General features: G+C 44.3%; 1 protein-coding gene across 1 annotated transcript; it reads right to left on the reverse strand.

The window, feature by feature from the left end:
- Nucleotides 1-7056: 7056 nt before the first annotated feature.
- On the reverse strand, nt 7057-12580 carry RHEBL1 (RHEB like 1). Its single transcript, XM_073563471.1, has 8 exons — nt 12425-12580; nt 10805-10876; nt 10199-10266; nt 9618-9700; nt 9392-9448; nt 8577-8624; nt 8402-8486; nt 7057-8017 (listed from the first exon to the last, which is right to left on the reverse strand). The coding sequence occupies exons 1-8, from the start codon at nt 12489-12491 to the stop codon at nt 7931-7933; spliced, it is 567 nt and encodes a 188-aa protein (XP_073419572.1). The 5' UTR covers nt 12492-12580; the 3' UTR covers nt 7057-7930.
- Nucleotides 12581-18241: the final 5661 nt, after the last annotated feature.

Below are 18241 nucleotides of genomic sequence, written 5' to 3' on the forward strand. Positions count from 1 at the left end.
TTATCCCACAAATAAAGTAAGCGGTTTGACAAAAAACTGCTCACCTGGTAGTAGGTATTCAAAGCATGTATAGATAAGGGCTGCTGCAGATCCACAAGTCAGTCACCGACTATCTGAAACAGAGCTCTGCAAAGGAATACGTGGATTTCGTCCGCGCTGCCCAAATGATGAAATTCCAGAAGGTTAATAAGGTTTGACAGTGGTTCATTCTACGCGTTTCAAGGTTTTTTGCAACCTCTTCTTCAGGAAATACTACCTGAAGAAGAGGTTGCAAAAATCCTTGAAACGCGTAGAATGAACCACTGTCAAACCTTATTAACCTTCTGGAATTTCATTATTTGGGCAGCGCGGACGAAATCCACGTATTCCTTTGCAGAGCTCTATAAAACATTGTGCACATACACACTTTGGTCCAGATTCAGTAAAGCAATTTTCCAAGAATTCTGGAATAAACTGCTTTGAAAAGTTTCAAAATTGTGGTGTAATTTGGAGTTGTACACACACTTTACGACTTTTTCACTCGTTTTTGTCAGTTCCACTTAAATGGGTGGGGAAATGGCACCACAGCTTGTTTAATTCGTGGCAAACGCCAGAAATCTTACTCAAAATCTGGATTAAGATTTCTGTCACGCCACTCATCAAACGCTCCTGATTCATGAAGAAGCGTGCACTTCTTTATGAATCAGTAGGATCTGACTCTAGTCTTTGTTGTATGCAGGGCTGGACTGGCCATTTGGCAATTCTGACAAATGCTAGATGGGCCAGTCAGGCCATGGCTGCATCAGGACCTCAGGACGCCAGTACTGTCAACAGATGTGGCGGAACACAGAGCCTCCGCTCCGTGCTCCGTCACTTATTCCGGGAGGCAGCAGGATACTTTTGGCCTGCGGCCTGCTGGAGGTCGGCCCCACACAGGTGACGTCAATGGCACGATGAAATCACAACACTGCAGCGCTGTACATGGTAGAACAGGACGCAGTAGCTGTGTTGGATGTTGAGGCTAGATTAGGTATGTTTTATTTTTATTTGTGAGCTGTGGAGCCCATAATACTGTGGGGGGGGCTATCATTCAGAATTAGTGCTGTGATGAGGACCATCATACAGTATTGGGGCTGCGAGAGGGACCATCCCACTGTATGGGAGCTATGAGAGGGAACCTCAAACTATATGGGGGCCGTGGGTGACCATCATACTGTATGGGGTCTGTGAGGGGGACATTATACTATATGGAGACTATCATACTGTATTGGGGCTTTGAGGGGGACCATAATATTGTAAGGGAGCTTTGCTTTAAAGGGGTTAATAATACAATATGGGGGCTGTAGGGGACCATAATATTTTATTGGGGCTGTGAGGGGGAAAGTCATACTATATGGGGGCTGTGGGTGACGGTTCCCCTCATAGCCACAAAACAGTATAATAGTCCCCCACAGCCGCTATATAGTATGGGCATGCCCTCACAGCCCCAAAGTTAAAAAAAAATATTAAAAAGTGTAAAAATATTTTTTTTTTAAATCCCCAAAGAAAAAGAGAAATATTTTTTCAATAAATACATGTAAATGAATAAACAATAAAGGTGCATATATTTGGTATTGTCACGTCCGTAACGACCCACTCTATCAAATTGTCTCACTAGTTAACCCCTTCAGTGAACACCATAAAAATAAATGATGCAAAAAACAATGCTTTATCATCATACTGCCAAACAAAAAGTGCAATAAAATGCGATCAAAAAGACAAATGCAAATAAAAATGGTACCGCTGAAATGTCATCTTGTCCCACAAAAAAAAGCCATCATACAGCTCCATCAGCAGAAAAATATAAAAGTTATAGCTCTCAGAATAAAGCAATGCAAAAATATTTTCTACAAAATCATTTTTATTATATAAAAGTGCCAAAACATAAAAAAATAAATAAATTGGGTATCGCTGAAATCGTACTGACCCAAAGAATAAAGCTGCCTTACCAATTTTACCACACGTGGAATGGTATTAAAAAAACCAAAACAAAAGCAATGCCTGAATTGCTGTTTTTTATTCATTCTGTCTCCCTAAAACTGGAATAGAAAGCGATCAAAAATTATCATGTGCCAGAAAATGGAGGATGATTTGCTCGTCCTGCAAAACACAAGCCATAACATGACTCTGTGGGCTGAAATATGGAAAAATAATAGCTCTCAAAATAAGGTGATGCAAAAACTAGTTTACGCAATAAAAAGCATCTTTTAGTGTGCGGCAGCAGCCAAATATGAAAACCTGATATAAATCTGGTATCACTTTAATCGCACTGACCCGAAGAATAAAGTCGCCTAAGCTCTTATACCGTATGAGAGACCGTGTAAAAAAAATAAATAAAACCAATTCTTCACATACTGTTGATTTTTTCATTCTGCCTTCCAAAGATCGTAGTAAGGGTCAGCACACATTTATCCTGTGCTATGCGCTGAGCTCCTACACTGGGGTTTCTGTGTAAATCTCTGAAATACGTGATTCAGACGGAATCTCTGGCAGAAGATTCCCTATAATGAGGCAGATGGAGGCACTGTGGGCACCATAGGACCTGTGATCCAGCGGTGTCCTTTTTTTTAGTATTGCAGAAAAGTGCCGTCAGCCACAGTTTCATGCACTTCTGAAAAGGACACCGTGGAACAAAGGCCAAACAGAGTCTAGAGTAACTCTGCTGCCTCATAGTGGATGCGTCCATCAGGGGGGATTTCATCTGTCACGTCACTTGGAGACTAAGGCCGGGTCACACTAGAGAGAAATACGGACAAGCGAGAGGCGTAAAAACCACGCATTGCACACGGATCAATGATTCTCTATGGGGTAGCTCCCATCAGCCGTATATTTCTCGCGTGTATTTTACGGTCCGTGGCAATCGCAGCATGCTGAGATTGTCAGCGTACTACACCCGTAGTACGCCAATGCAAATCTATGGGTGCGCAGAAACAACACATTACACACGGACCAGAAGTGTGAATTGCGAGAAATACGCACCCGGTGTCCTTTAGAAAAGCCGGCAATTCAGTGCGCGATACAATAAAATCACACTGACAGGTTTAATAAAGAATAGAAAGAATGGATACAGTATATACACATACAGTAGAATACATATATATATATATATGTCATTGAGACACATATATACACTCACTGGCCACTTTATTAGGTACACCTGTCCAACTGTGTGTTAAGACTTAATTTCTAATCAGCCAATCACATGGCGGCAACTCAGTGCATTTAGGCATGTAGACATGGTCAAGACAATCTCCTGCAGTTCAAACCGAGCATCAGTATGGGGAAGAAAGGTGATTTGAGTGCCTTTGAACGTGGCAAGATTGTTGGTGCCAGAAGGGCTGGTCTGAGTATTTCAGAAACTGCTGATCTACTGGGATTTTCACGCACAACCATCTCTAGGGTTTACAGAGAATGGTCCGAAAAAGAAAAAAAATCCAGTGAGCGGCAGTTCTGTGGCCGAAAATGCCTTGTTGATGCCAGAGGTCAGAGGAGAATGGGCATACTGGTTCGAGCTGATAGAAAGGCAACAGTGACTCAAATTGCCACCAGTTACAACCAAGGTAGGCAGAAGAGCATCTCTGAACGCACAGTGCGTCGAACTTTGAGGCAGATGGGCTACAGCAGCAGAAGACCACACTGGGTACCACTCCTCTCAGCTAAGAACAGGAAACTGAGGCTACAATTTGCACAAGCTCATCGAAATTGGACAGTAGAAGATTGGAAAAACGTTGCCTGGTCTGATGAGTCTCGATTTCTGCTGCGACATTCGGATGGTAGGGTCAGAATTTGGCGTAAACAACATGAAAGCATGGATCCATCCAGCCTTGTATCAACGGTTCAGGCTGGTGGTGGTGGTGTCATGGTGTGGGGAATTTTTTCTTGGCACTCTTTGGGCCCCTTGGTACCAATTGAGCATCGTTGCAACGCCACAGCCTACCTGAGTATTGTTGCTGACCATGTCCATCCCTTTATGACCACAATGTACCCAACATCTGATGGCTACTTTCAGCAGGATAATGCGCCATGTCATAAAGCTCGAATCATCTCAGATTGGTTTCTTGAACATGACAATGAATTCACTGTACTCAAATGGCCTCCTCAGTCACCAGATCTCAATCCAATAGAGCATCTTTGGGATGTGGTGGAACGGGAGCTTCGCATCAGGGATGTGCAGCCGACAAATCTGCGCCAACTGTGTGATGCCATCATGTCAATATGGTCCAAAATCTCTGAGGAATGCTTCCAGCACCTTGTTGAATCTCTGCCACGAAGAATTGAGGCAGTTCTGAAGGCAAAAGGGGGTCCAACCCGTTACTAGCATGGTGTACCTAATAAAGTGGCCAGTGAGTGTATATATATATTTCATAGAGTTCTACATAGCAGAATAGCCGCTAATTCAATTGCCAGCTTCTGTAAAATCATTCCCCAACCCAACATGAAATGACACATGGTTTACATACAGTAAACCATTTCATGTTTTTTTATGTCTTTCGCTAGTAATTAGATGAGGGCTTGTGTGTAAAATTTGGGAGGTGTAGGTGTTAATTTAAGGGGTTAATTTGTTGTAAAAAATGGCTTGGGCTCCCGCAGTAATTTGTCAACCAGAGAGGTAAAGCAGGTGAGTGAGGGCAGATTTTAATAGCCATGAGAGGGACCATTGTTTTTGACTCCCCACAGCTAAAAAAATCTGCCCCCAGACACCACAGAAATGGCGAATCTATAAGATGCGCCTTTTCTGTCACTTATCCTCTCTATTCCCATTGCCCTGTAGTGGTGGCAAAAGGGTTAATAACAAAGGATTAATGTCACCATTCGATTGTAAGGTGACATTAAGCCGATTAATAATGGAGAGGTGTCAATAAGACACCAATCCATTATTAACCCCAGACTATGAAAGGGTTAAAAACCACACAGACATTAATTAAAAAGTCTTTTAATGAAATTAAGACACCATGTTTTTGACAAATTTTTATTACTCTGCTATTCCAAAAATAAACTATGATCTGCAAAAAAACCAAAACAAAAAATCACCAATATCCTTACCTCTCCGCCGTTCAGTCATGTCCCACGCTGTAATCCTTCACAATGGGTTGAATAGTTTACAATGAGGACTGGTGCTAATGCGACCAGCCACACTGTAAACTACTACAGAATGAATTAATTCAGCTCTGCGCAGCCTCCCTGGCTGCCTGGAGATGAACTAATTACCGTGGGAAAGTTTTTGCATTTTTTTCCCACGCTCATTTGTTCACCTCAGGTCAGCTGGGGACTTCCCGCAGCCTCAGTGACATCAGCGGGAGTCCACGGCTGACCTGAGATGAACTAATGTGTGGCAAAAAAAGTCAGAAACTTTCCCACTCTAATTAGTTAATCTCCAGGCAGCCATCTAATTACTAGTGAAAGACATAAATAAAACATGAAATGGTTTACTGTATGTAAACCATGTGTCATTTCATGTCGGGTTGGGGAATGATTTTACAGAAACCGACAAATGTTTCAGCGGCTATTTGGTTATGTAGAACTATATGAAATATAAATATATATGTCTCTATGACACACACATATATATATGTGCGTTCTACGTGTCTACATCTATTCTTTCGTTTGTGTTTGAAAACCTGTCATAGGGCTCCATTATATGTCTATTTTGCAAGCCTGCGAGAAAATCTCGGCATACGGATGCTGACATGCGCAAAATACGCGACCACACCTTGATTACGGATGACATACGGAGCACTATTTAGGGGACATTTATCCGTATTACGCATGTAAAATACAGACTGTATTTTGTGTCGGTTAGTGTGACCCCGGCCTAAGATGGAAACCCCGATGTAAGTGATCAGCATAGAGTGCTGGATAAATGTGATCATAAATGTCAAGTAAAATGTTCCCAATAAAAGCGTCAATTCAATCCACAAAAAAAAAAAAGCAAGTCCCCACTCAGGTTTGTCATCAGTTAATGGAAATGTAAGGGGTCCATGTTGCTAGTAGCACAAAGGCTCTGGAAAAGCAAAATGGCTCCTCGTTCCCAAAAGTTTAGCAAATTTCCCCTCCCTTCTGAGTCCCAGTGTGCCTAAACCATATTTGGCATCCACATGTTTGGCATTTCTGTAGCGACGAGAACCTGCCTAATTTACAGGTGTGTCTCCAGAATCATGAGCTGGGTGCAATGTACTGGTCACTACAATGGCAGTTTGCAATTTTCACTCAGCAACATCCACAGGTGCTTGTTTCTAGAAAACGCCCATGGAGTCAAAATCACCACTACACCTGTAGATATGCCCCTTTGGGAATTTAATTTCCAAAATGGGGCAAAAATAAAGAATTTTCATGACAGAACAGTGAGTGCCACCACTTTTTTTCCCTTTTCTACAAAGTCAGATTACAGGTTTGCTTTTCTGGATTGAGCACCCGCTCTGATGGTACTTTGGCAGTTGGTCCAGTGGTGTGATTTTTGACTTGAATGCAGTCATGGAACTGCTTTGGTGTTGAGAAGCAGTGCTGAATCTGTCTCATGTATTTTGAATTGATAGGATTAGTTGTAAAATGGGGTCACTTACGGGGGGGGGGGGGGGGTTCTGCTTTTCTGGTACCTCAGGGGATCTGCTAGTGTGACATGCCAAACTAAGGAGAAATTGCACAACAAAGTGGCGCAATTTCTCCTTTTACCCTTCTGAAAATGTAAAATTTGGAGCTAGGAAGAACAAAACAAAAAAAAAAAAACAAAAACAAGCAAAAAGCCTGGGGTGGAGAAATAAGTCTTGTGGTTCTTGTGTAATCAGTGTTAGTAGGTTGCAGTTAAGGGACTGCTGCAGTTTCACACCTTCTCCATTGTAGAGGTGTGAAGCCGCAGGTCTTTTGACCTGAGAATTTACCTGTGGATTTTCCCCCCCATATCCGCAGGACCTAAAACTACTTGTGCACATAGCCTTATAGTGGTCTTCTGAGCCCCTTCAGAATTCACTGTTCAATTTTAATTCCTTATGACAGGTGTATGTAATAATGCATTTGAGAAATAAGAAAATGCTTTCTATGCAGTAATAGAAACAAAGTTTATTTTGCAAAGACAACTCAAAATACACAAAAACAAGAAATATCTTTATATGGCTGTGTCTACATTTCTAAACAGGAAAGAAACACGGAATCATTTGTAGACATACAGGTACCCTGAGCAGGTTGGTCTCAGACCATACAATCATAAAGGCACATTTATAAAGTAGTCAAGTTTTATCCAAGGTTTTTCATTTATACCTTACATAAATGAATATATTTGATTCCTTAGTGACCCGAATTAACAGATCTCCCAATGCTGAGAGTGTAAACAATGTATATCACCCATCCTTGCCATGAAGGGGGTTAGAGAAACTGCAGCACTTCCAGGGTTCATATAGCATGCAAATATTAGTAGAGGGAAACTAGTTCCTCCTTCCAACAAGTAGCAGCGATGCTATACATCTGGTCATAAAACAGAACTGTAAGAGTATATTAACGGTCTGGTTTATTTTTTGCCCCCCACCCCCCTCCCATACATTCAAAAGGTCCCCTTATACAAAACATAAATACATTTTTTGTAACAGATTATCAAGAACAAAAAAAAAAAAGTTTATAGACAGCAGTAGTAGAGCTGCAATTCTGTGCAAACTGAATCAAGCTTATATAGACAAAGTAAAAAAAAACAAAAACCCAACACAGCCAGAGTTGTCATTTGTGCAGATGTAGGGTAGAGTCATTGGCCTGTGGAGCAGCATGTGATATGTGAAACCGCTTCAGTCAAAAAGGATTTTTGATGTTTGGAGTGAGCCATATTCTGGAACAGCCCCCCACCCAATCTCCAGGGGGACTGTGGCGGTCAGTAAATGGCTTGTGATCAAGTGGTGAACAGACAGCTGACAGGACTGCACAGTCGGCCAGATCACATCAGAAAGCATTTCTTCTCTTCAAAAGATCTTTCCACCCGGTCAATTTCCTCAATAATTTTTGTAAAAATTTGTTTACTGTTCTGTAAAAAAAGAAAAAAACAAAAGTTAAAATAAGCTCGAGTGGCAGATGAAATATTTATGCAGTGTATTAAGTTAGTGAACAAGTCCACCAAAAGATTAGACCACAAAAGTGGCTGAGTACTGCCACAGTGACCATGTAGCCATCCTATTACGGTACATAGTCCACCATGACTAGTATCCATCCTGTAATTAGGACACCCATAAGGCAGGCATGAATGGACTCCTATGGGTTATTAGGAGCATGGGACCCTCCATCTCCACTGTAGACAAAGTATTGAAGAGCATCCTCCCAGATTTATAGTCACAGGACTACATGCTTAGGTCAGTGTAGATCAGACACCACAGCACCTTATAATCACATGTGCAGATGGAGAGAAATTTACCTCTGGGTCTTTAGCAGAAACTTCCATAAATGCAGCCCCCCAGGAATCAGCCAGCCTTTTCCCTTCTTCTGTTCTCACTACACGGCTATGACAAAAAATATAAAAATAATGAGATATTGTAAAAATAGAATTTCATAATAAGAAGCGAGACCAGGTATGACACACAACAGCTTACCTCTGGGGTGGTAGGTCAGTCTTATTCCCCACCAATACAATTGGCATTCTGAAAGATGAACAATAAGACCAATTAGGCTCAAGTAATCATATGTACTACATGTTGTAGAATGACAGGCCCCTGGTGTCTCTACAACTTTGCTCCAGATCATCTACCGAGAGCCATACAAGAGTCCATTTTCTCCAATATAAGCTTGTTAAGCGAAGCTAGCACAGATATATATTAGCTGACCAAGCAGCATCTGAGAACATTGGCCATGTTTAATCGTCACTTAAAAGACCTTTGCCAAAACAGTGATGGCTAAAGGCAGTTTGAATGACTAGCAATATTAACACGAGTGTGAATAACTGCATCAGGAGCATTTCTAATAACTCCACCCTAATCCCTTTAAGGGGCTGTCCACTACTTAGAAATGACAGCTACTGTGCCATCAATATAGTGGCAGTAGCCAAATACTGCAGAAGCTGTTTGAATGGTGGGGGGGGTGGGTCCATCTGCAGTACCCAGCCACTGTAATTTTGAGGGAGCTGCTGGGCTCCAGCAGCATCAGAACTTCTGGCCATCAACACTGGTCAGATATTGATCATCCATCCTCCTGCAGTGGCGCTGCTCCAGCAATGCTGTTTCCAGAGGATAACATGACAATATTTCTGAAGTAATGTCAATTCAGGAGGAAACTATTTTTTTTTATTGGGGTCCTGAGCTGAGGGTTGTGCAGTAGGGAAGAGGGAATATATATATATATATATATATATATATACACATACACACATACACACACACCTCCCCCCCACCAGAAAGAAAGTTAAACCTACAGGCATTTTCCCCTTTTGTCCACAAGTGTTCTGTGCAATCCAGATGCAATTTGGAAGCTGTAAAGAGATAGAAGTTAAATTTCAATATAGCACAGGATGTGTGTACTTAATTATGGAAACTTTCACTGTACAACAGGACAATTAACTGTATATCAACCATTAGTTCACCACAGATCACTAGACTCATCAGTACAGTCAAGTTTTCCCAAGGGAAAAGTGCTCTCACCTTCTTGGGCAAGCCACAGAGTAAACTACAATGTATCCATGTATGCCGAAAATAAAGGAGTGAGGGATCAGAGAGTACTCATCCTAGAAGGAGGAGAAGTAGAGATTGTAAGGAAAACCTTGTTGAACAATTATAACGTAGCCACAAGTTACCGACATATTGATGGATGCATTCTAATAGTGAAAAATCTGAGTAGGCCCCTAACTGGTAACCCCAAATAAAACTCAGGTGGCACACCCAGTGGCAGTAGCTCTGGGTGGGCCCCCTCAGAGCAATGGGCCCAGGGCAACCGCACCCTCTGCCACCCTGGTAGCTATGCTACTGCATGTAAGTGAGAAGGAGCTCTGCCTTTAGCTCCTCCCCATTCTATCTACATAGAATCTTATTATTAGTCTCATCTCCCCTCAGAAATGGAGTCTTCACAGATTACAGATTTTACCTCAGAATTGAGAGTTTTAATGATGACTAATACATTTATCAGAGAGATCTGCCTCTTTCTGTCAAAATTGATGTAACTCTGTAATATATCATGTGCGCCATTGATTTAGGAAATAAAAAAAAATGGTTAAGCAGCAACTCACTTGTCCCGCAGTGTCCACAACATCCAGTTCGAACTCATCATTTCCCAGCCTGAATTTCTTACTCCAAGCTGTGGAGAAAATACACAACCGTTAAAGATGGAAATACTAGGCCAAACTACACCGAGCATTGTAGCCATGCCCCTCACTGACAGGTCCCTGGCTTCCATTACTACCTGGGCCAGATGTGGTGAATCCACCGTTAGGCCTCATTCACACATTAGTATTCTGAATCAGTGCTCTTATGCCAAAAACTACTAGTGGAACTTGCAGGGGGAGGAGGAAGAAAAAAAAAAAAAAAAAAAAAAAAAGATAATTGAAAGTTTGACACCTGTTTAGTGTCAGCCACTAATTGTTTTGGAACAGAAATACCAATTAATGCGTTAATGAGGCCCAAGGTGGGGGTTTAAAAATTACTGCTATGGGATCCCAAAGTCACGGAAAAACCAAGTGTATTTTTGCCAAAATTTGAGAATATAGAATAAATACACATTTTTATTCTATATTTTCAAATCTTGGCAAAAAATACTTAGTTTTTCTGTGACTGAATATATAGACAATGCACGTTTTGGATTTGTGCCTTGGACTGCGTATTTTAAAGACACTTACTGTTTTCAATGGTGGGTTCATAGTCTTTTGGGAAGTCTCCCTTAACAAACTGCAGGGCCAGTGAAGATTTACCTGTGGATTACAGCACATGAACGTTAGGTGGGAGACAAGAAAAAAAGTCCAGCACTCAACGAAGCAGTAGATGTGAATCGCAGCCAAGGTTGTGGATGGAGTGGCATATGCGTAGAAGCCAACATTAGTTTTTAAAAGTTTTTTGTTTATTAAATTGGTAGGAGCCACCAGGGCATACAGGAATTGGTTCTTATTAGAAGACCAGCCCTTCAGGCTGTGTGCACACGCTGCGGATTTTGCTGCGGTTCCGCAGCGGTTTTGGCCGCTGCGGACCCGCAGCAGTTTTTGCTGCGGTGTACAGTACAATGATTCCCTATGGGAATCAAAAACCGCAGTGCAGACGGTGCGGAATTTTCCGCGCGGATTATCTGCGGTTTTCAATCCGCAGAAAGAATTGACATGTCAATTCTTTCTGCGGATTCTCCTGCGGTTTGCCATCTCCTCCATTGAGGAGATGAAAAACCGCAGGGCAAAACCGCAGAGCAATCCGCAGGTAAAACCGCAGGTCTTTTGACCTGCGGTTTCACCTGCGGATTGTACAAAATCCGCGCGGATGAATCCGCACCTTTTCCGCAGCGTGTGCACACAGCCTTAGGGTATGTGCACACGGTGCAGATTTGCAGTACAATGTTTATCTATGCAAACCAAAAAAAATGGAAAAATCTGTGCGGAAGCGCAGCGGTTTATTTTCCGCAGCATGTCAATTCTTTGTGCCGATTCCGCAGCGTTTTACTCCATTATAGGAATCCACAGGTGTAATAATGCAGGCGAAAGCCACGCGGATTTTGACCTGCGGATTCCGCACACGAATCTGCAACGTGGCACATACCCTCACATAGAGGAGCCAACCTTTGTGGACTAGGCACACAGTCTACATAAAACACTGGGCTTAGGCTGTAAGAGGGCAGAGACAATATTACACAAAGACTTCGGAAAATAAAAAAACAGTAGCACCACTGCCTAAAGTCAGTGCAAGTCTCCATGAATCAGATTAATGTAACTAAAGTTATGAATGTACATCCAGAGTAGTGAGGACGCAGGGATCCTTACTCCCCACATGGGATTCTAGCCATTACCCATCTCCATGCCACCCAAGCCTGGCTCCCTCCATTAGCGCTCACTACACAGCCCTTTACTAGATCCGATGGGATCTATAGGAATCGGATGTTCCTCCATTTGCCAGGTGACTGAAGACCCCCCAGCACCACTATAGCCGGTCTATTTCTAGTACGCACGCCCCCTCCCCCTCTACACAGAGCAGCAGTCGCCCTCCACCCCAGAGCATTGTCCAGCGCACATGAAGCCCCCCAGGAGAGCGCGGAGCTCACAGGAAGACCCCCGTCACTGCGTCCTGGACACAAGATGCCGGAGATCACACGTACAAGTCGGGCAATCAGGAGCCCTAGCACCAGAGAAGTGCCGCATGCATTGTACGCCCAGGACAAAAACCGCAACACTGCCGCAGCATAGCAGGACACCACCACACCGATGCGACACGCACAGACACAGCGATCTATCGGCTGCCATCGCTGCGCGCACACTACTCACCGACAGATGGGTATCCGAGCATCACGACCCTGCGATGCTTCACGATAGGTACCACGGGGCGAGACATAGTCCGGAGTGTAGACACGCTGTAGCTGCTCCCGTGTAATAGACGGCGCTGTCCGTTGACCCTCACTAGAATTATGAGCTGGACTCGCGGGTCTTCGGGTCAAATAGTTGCGTCTTATCTCATAACAACGCCCATTTTACTGCACCTGTCCAATCACGAGTGACCTAAAAGTAGCGGCCCACTGTGATTGGTGGAGCGCTGCAGGTAGACCTTGTGAAAAGTCACGCCCACTCTATTCATTATTTAGCGTCGTGGTGAGAATAAACAAACCGACGCTGCCGATTGGCTGTAGGTTTGTGGATGGGCGGGGCTGTTGGAGGGAAGGATGGCAACAAAGCCATGTGTTTGCCTCAGGCTGCTCTGTGGTGCAGTGATGGGTGATGTGTGGCTACAAAGTGCACAAGGATTTATGTTTAGTCATCAGGTCAGCCTGTTTGTCCCTATGAGGCTCAGGGTTCGTTTACCGAGCAGAGATAACCGCTGCATGATGAACGATGCGATTACATCTGGCGACGATGAATGAGCGCCTATACGGGTGAGAATCGTAAATGTCAGGCTCGTTCAAACATCGGTATTTTAGGTCCCAGTTTTATCCATGGGAAAATCGGCCAATGTTCCTGAATGGGGCGTGCAGATGAGCGATTTTCTTCACTGACCCACTAGTGGCATGCACTAGGATCTCCTGTAAGGCGGATGAGACTCGCCCATTCAGGCCTAAGAAAGTTGGGTGCTATGCGGAGCCACGGCGTAACGTCCGATTGTTACAGACACATTGCAGTTCTGTAATATAGGAAACTGTAGAGCTGCTTGTGTATGGATGACAAGTGGGAAAAATATCATCCCACTTCTCAGTCAAGTCCGAATGATGTGTCATACCTTTGTGTGAGCCCGGCCTTACACCCAAAATTGCGCCCTGCGATCACACGGATAATCTGACATGTGTTCAACGTTCAGGTCCCGTAGATAGAATTATGTTCAGATACATGAATTCACCAAGTACATCTACTCCGCTCCCCCTGTTTATAACATGGTGCCTTCAAGGGAACCTGTCACCAGGTTTTCCCAGTTTATAGTACGGTCACCACCATTAGGGCCGTTCTAAAGGCCGCGACTCACATAACGAGATCGTTAGCGAGATTGCTGAAACGTCACAGGTTTTGTGACGCAACAGCGATCTCGCTAAGTGTGACACATAGCGGCGACCGCCCCCCCCCGCTGGATCTCGCTGATCGTGCTCGAATGTCCTGGGCCATTTTTTTGATCGTCGGTGTCCCGCTGGCCAGCATGTATCGCTGTGTTTGACGCCGACGAGCGACCTCATTGGTGACGCAGAACTAAGGGTTGCAGGCGAGAGTCGTCAGAATCGCTGCTGTGTGACAAGGTCCCAAAGACCGCCGAGGTCGTTATACGGATCGCTGGATCGTTGGGTAAATCTGCCTGTTTGGCAGCTTACTAGCGACCATGTAGCGACGTACCAGCGATCCTTACCAGGTCGTATTGTTGTCGGGTTCACTGGAGCGTCGCTATGTGTAACGGGACCCTAATACAGTATACTGGAAAACTGTAAAAAAAAGTCCCCAGTCCGGTCTGCGCCCTGCAGTACATGGCTCTGCCCTCGGCACGGCAGAGAGGTGCACCTGCACAGGAGCGTGATTGGGGCACACTGTGTGGATGACGTAGGGCGCGTTATCCACAGGAAGCAAGCAAGGGGGACGGCGATCGCAAGAGAAGAGGAGTCGCGGGATCGAGACCAGAGACGCCAATCAAACCTGACCACATGGTAGGAAAGTATAATAACAGCTCTTTTTTGGGATTGGGGACTCATGGTGTAAGAAAGGCCCTAATGGTGGTGTGGTGGTGGCCGTACTTTATACAGGGAATACCTGGTAACGGGTTCACTTTTAGATTGGATGGCAGTTTCATGGTGACAGGTTCCCTGTAAGACTTTTGCTTGAATAAAGGGGCAGATTCATAAATGTCTTTACCCCTTTTCCATTTTATTAAAAATGGTTCTAATAGTGACTTTTTACTTGTGTTTTATTCATGATTTCATTTGCTCCACTAGTAAATGTTGCTTGGCTGTTTCTGCTATTTTTACTCCAGTACCCTAGTGACGTACAAAATCTTATTACAGTCGAAGGCTAACATGCAATATTTTAATGTTTATTGACTGTGGAACTTTTAAGTCTATACTTTTAAGGCTAATCAGTAATTGGTTGCAGCGGTCACATGACATCGTTTGTGTCAGGAGATCTGCAGAGGACACAAAGCTGAGAACTCCAGGAGGTAAGTTCACTTCTTGTTAGTTTCTGTAGCACCCCATAAAGGGTCGTCCAATAGGAGACAAACCCATTAAACACATCGGTCTTGTAAAACTAACCAATATATCCATTAGTTTATTTGAATTGCATCCCGCATACAATGGTCATTGCATCTCCTGTAAGTGACTAACACAATTAAGCAGTTTCTTGTCACACAAGCCCATTCTTTATATGTTCCCACATTTTCGGATGTCATTAAGTCCAGCCTGAAGATAAGAGTGCTTTCACATTGCGTTTTGTCACCCATTTGTTGGTCCCATCAGGGCATACGTCTGAACTCCCCTCCCACCCTCCCTGGAAAATGGGATTCGGGTGTATGTGCCGACGATGCCATAGACGATAATGGTGCCGACAGAGTGACCGTGCGCTATGACCACGTATCATTTTCAGGCTTAGATGCCTACTGGACGCGGACACCAGATGCAGTCTGCTACGTCTGAGTGTCCTCCTCCAATAGGCAAATATGCGTGGAAATGATGCACAGCAGAGTGCACGTTTGCTGTTTATAGTCAATGGTCCATCTGCGCGTTAGTCTGAGTACAGTTTTACTGGGAGTTTGGACACAAGCCCCGACAGGACCACTGAACGTGGGCATGAACGCAATGTGAAAGCACCCTTATTTATCGTATTTTGCGGATTATAAGACACACCGGACCATAAGACAAACCCCAAATTTTAGGGTGAAAAATAGGAAAAAAATGTTATTAAATAAAATGGTGGTGCATTTTATAGTGCGTTTTAACAGTAGCTTACCTGGGGGACGGCTGTGGTGGAGCAAGGTCACAGGAGGCAGGGTCGCTGCTTCAGGAGACCGGCAGTGGCAGGAGTCGGGTGATGCGGTGGTGCCTGGGCTCTCAAAAGATGTAGGCACCAGTGAGTGAAGTCCCCGTTCCTGTACATTTCCCTGCGGTGGGCTTCAGGAAAATGGCAACCAGTGGCGGCGCATGTGCAGATTGAGAAATGAACTCCTGAGATCTCAATCTGCACATGCTCTGCCTTCTGCGGCCATTATCACATATACATTATGTGCATGAGCCGCGTTGGGCGGCCATTTTCCCAAGGCTCACCGCAGGCAAATCTATGGGAAAGGGGACTCCGTTCACCGGCGCCAACATCTGCCGGTGCCGGCCTCCAGAAGCATCTACGCGGCCTCATGTGATCCTGCTCCACTACCACCTCCCCTCCGGTAAACTCACTTCGGAATATAAAACGCACATTTTCCTCCCAAATTTGGAGGAAAAAACATGCGTCCTGTAATCCTAAAAATATGGTACATAAAAGGGAAATAAAAGTCTTTTCAGGAGAGCAGAACATTTCCCAAACTCACGCACTGATTGACAATACAGTAAGCTGATCGGTGCTCATTGATGGTATTGCAATGTGAACAGTGCTCACTTAATAAAAGATACACGTTGCAATTAACTCAACTGTTTTATTCGATCACTTAAACCTTTATGTTATTGTCAGCACAGCACACATGAGGGAATAGTAAGAAAAGGTAAGCAGCGCATGGGCGGAAAGAGCAAAGGAAAACCGTGTTATAAAAACATAACAAAGCTGTAATAAAGAATGCGAGTGATCTTTTGAAACGCTTTGCCTTTGAACACATTATGAATCTACTTTTGAAATAGTACTTTTGAATCTACTTTTGAAATAGTCCAGAGGCTGGACAGACATCTGACTGGGATGATTTAGCGAATCCTGCTTTGAGCAGGGGTTTGACCAGATGGCCCAGGAGGTCCCTTCCAACTCTACGATTCTATGATTCTAGTTTGAATAAACTTGGAAATTTTAAGGAGTTGAATTCTTCCCCTTTTTACATGAAGGGATGTGCTGCTGGCAAACTATGGTGTTTTGGCTCACGTAAAAGTGTTTCATCATTTGTCTCACATATACATAATGCGCCAGCACACTCTGATTAATGAATAGATGAACTCCACTGTTGATGTAAACATTAAAAATGTAAAGTATTTAGTCAGCGTTTTTTGGTCAAAGAGTGAAAATGTCATCCAATCATGTCAAGATGGATCTATATATGGATGGTCCCCATCACTAATGTCCTACCTCTCCATGCCTTAAACCAGGCCTCATGTGAATGAGGAAATGAACGGAAACCAGGCGTAGCTCGCAAAAACATCTGTACATTAACTTAACACTAAAGGTGTGTGGGCTCTGTTTTTTCTTCTTTTTTTATCATTTGTCACAACATCGCTGGACCTGTTTATAGTAGGCAATTTGTTTACTAGGCAATAATCATTCATGCTATCATCATCCACTTTGAAAAGCCCTTAGGGTCCCATTACACATAGCGACGCACCAGGGATCCCGACAACGATACGACCTGGTAAGGATCACTGGTACGTCGCTACATGGTCGCTAGTAAGCTGCCAAACAGGCAGAGCTCTTCAGCGACGCAGCAACGATCCGGCAATCCATATAACAACCTCGGCGGTCGTTGGTACCTTGTCACACAGCAGCTATTCTGATGATTCCCGCCTGCGTCTCTGAGTTCTGAGTCGCCAACAAGGTCGCTCGTCGGCGTCAAACACAGCGATGCATGCTGGCCAGCGGGACGCCGATGATGAAAAAATGGCCCAGGACATTCGAGCACGATCAGCGATATCGCAGCGGGGGGGGGGGGGGGCGGTCGCTGCTAAGTGTCACACGTAACGAGATCGATGGCGAGGTCGCTGCTGCGTCACAAAACCTGGTGCTGTACATGAGAAGGGGGGTTACATACAAAGTTATAGATATTGTTAACAGTAAACAAGTTTCCACAACAAATTTACAATGGCAGACTAGTACAGAGGGGAGAGGACACTGTCCTTGCGGACTTACATTCTACGGGATAGTGGGGAAAAGACAAGGTCGGGGGTGCAGCAGCTCTGGTGGTGATGAGGCGGCAGCTCAGGCGGTGGTGAGGCAGCAGAATGGTTATTACAGGCTGTAAGCTTTCCTGAAAAGATGAGTTTTCAGGTTCCGTTTGAAGGATCCGAGGGTGGTGGATAATCAGACGTGTTGAGGCATGGCATTCCAGAGGATAGGGGATATTCGGGAGAAATCTTGGAGGCGGTTGTGTGAGGAACGAATAAGTGTGGAGGAGAGTAGGAGGTCTTGGGAGCATCGAAGAGTACGTGAGGGAAGCTATTGGGAGATTAGTTCAGATATATAGGGAGGGTAAAGGTTGTGGATGGCTTTGTAGGTCAGTGTTAGTAGTTTGAACTGCATTCGTTGGGGAATTGGGAGCCAATGGAGGGATTTGCAGAGGGGAGAGACAGGGGAGTAGCGGGGAGAGAGGTGGATTAGTCGGGCAGCAGAATTGAGAACAGACTGGAGTGGTGCAAGAGAGTTAGCAGGGAGGCCACAGAGGAGGGTGTTGCAGTAGTCAAGACAGGAAATGATGAGGGCATGTACAAGAGTTTTAGCAGA

Source organism: Dendrobates tinctorius, unplaced genomic scaffold (assembly GCF_039654945.1).
Source record: "Dendrobates tinctorius isolate UK_male_01 unplaced genomic scaffold, ASM3965494v1 ptg000388l, whole genome shotgun sequence".
Classification (NCBI taxonomy): Eukaryota; Metazoa; Chordata; class Amphibia; order Anura; family Dendrobatidae; genus Dendrobates; species Dendrobates tinctorius.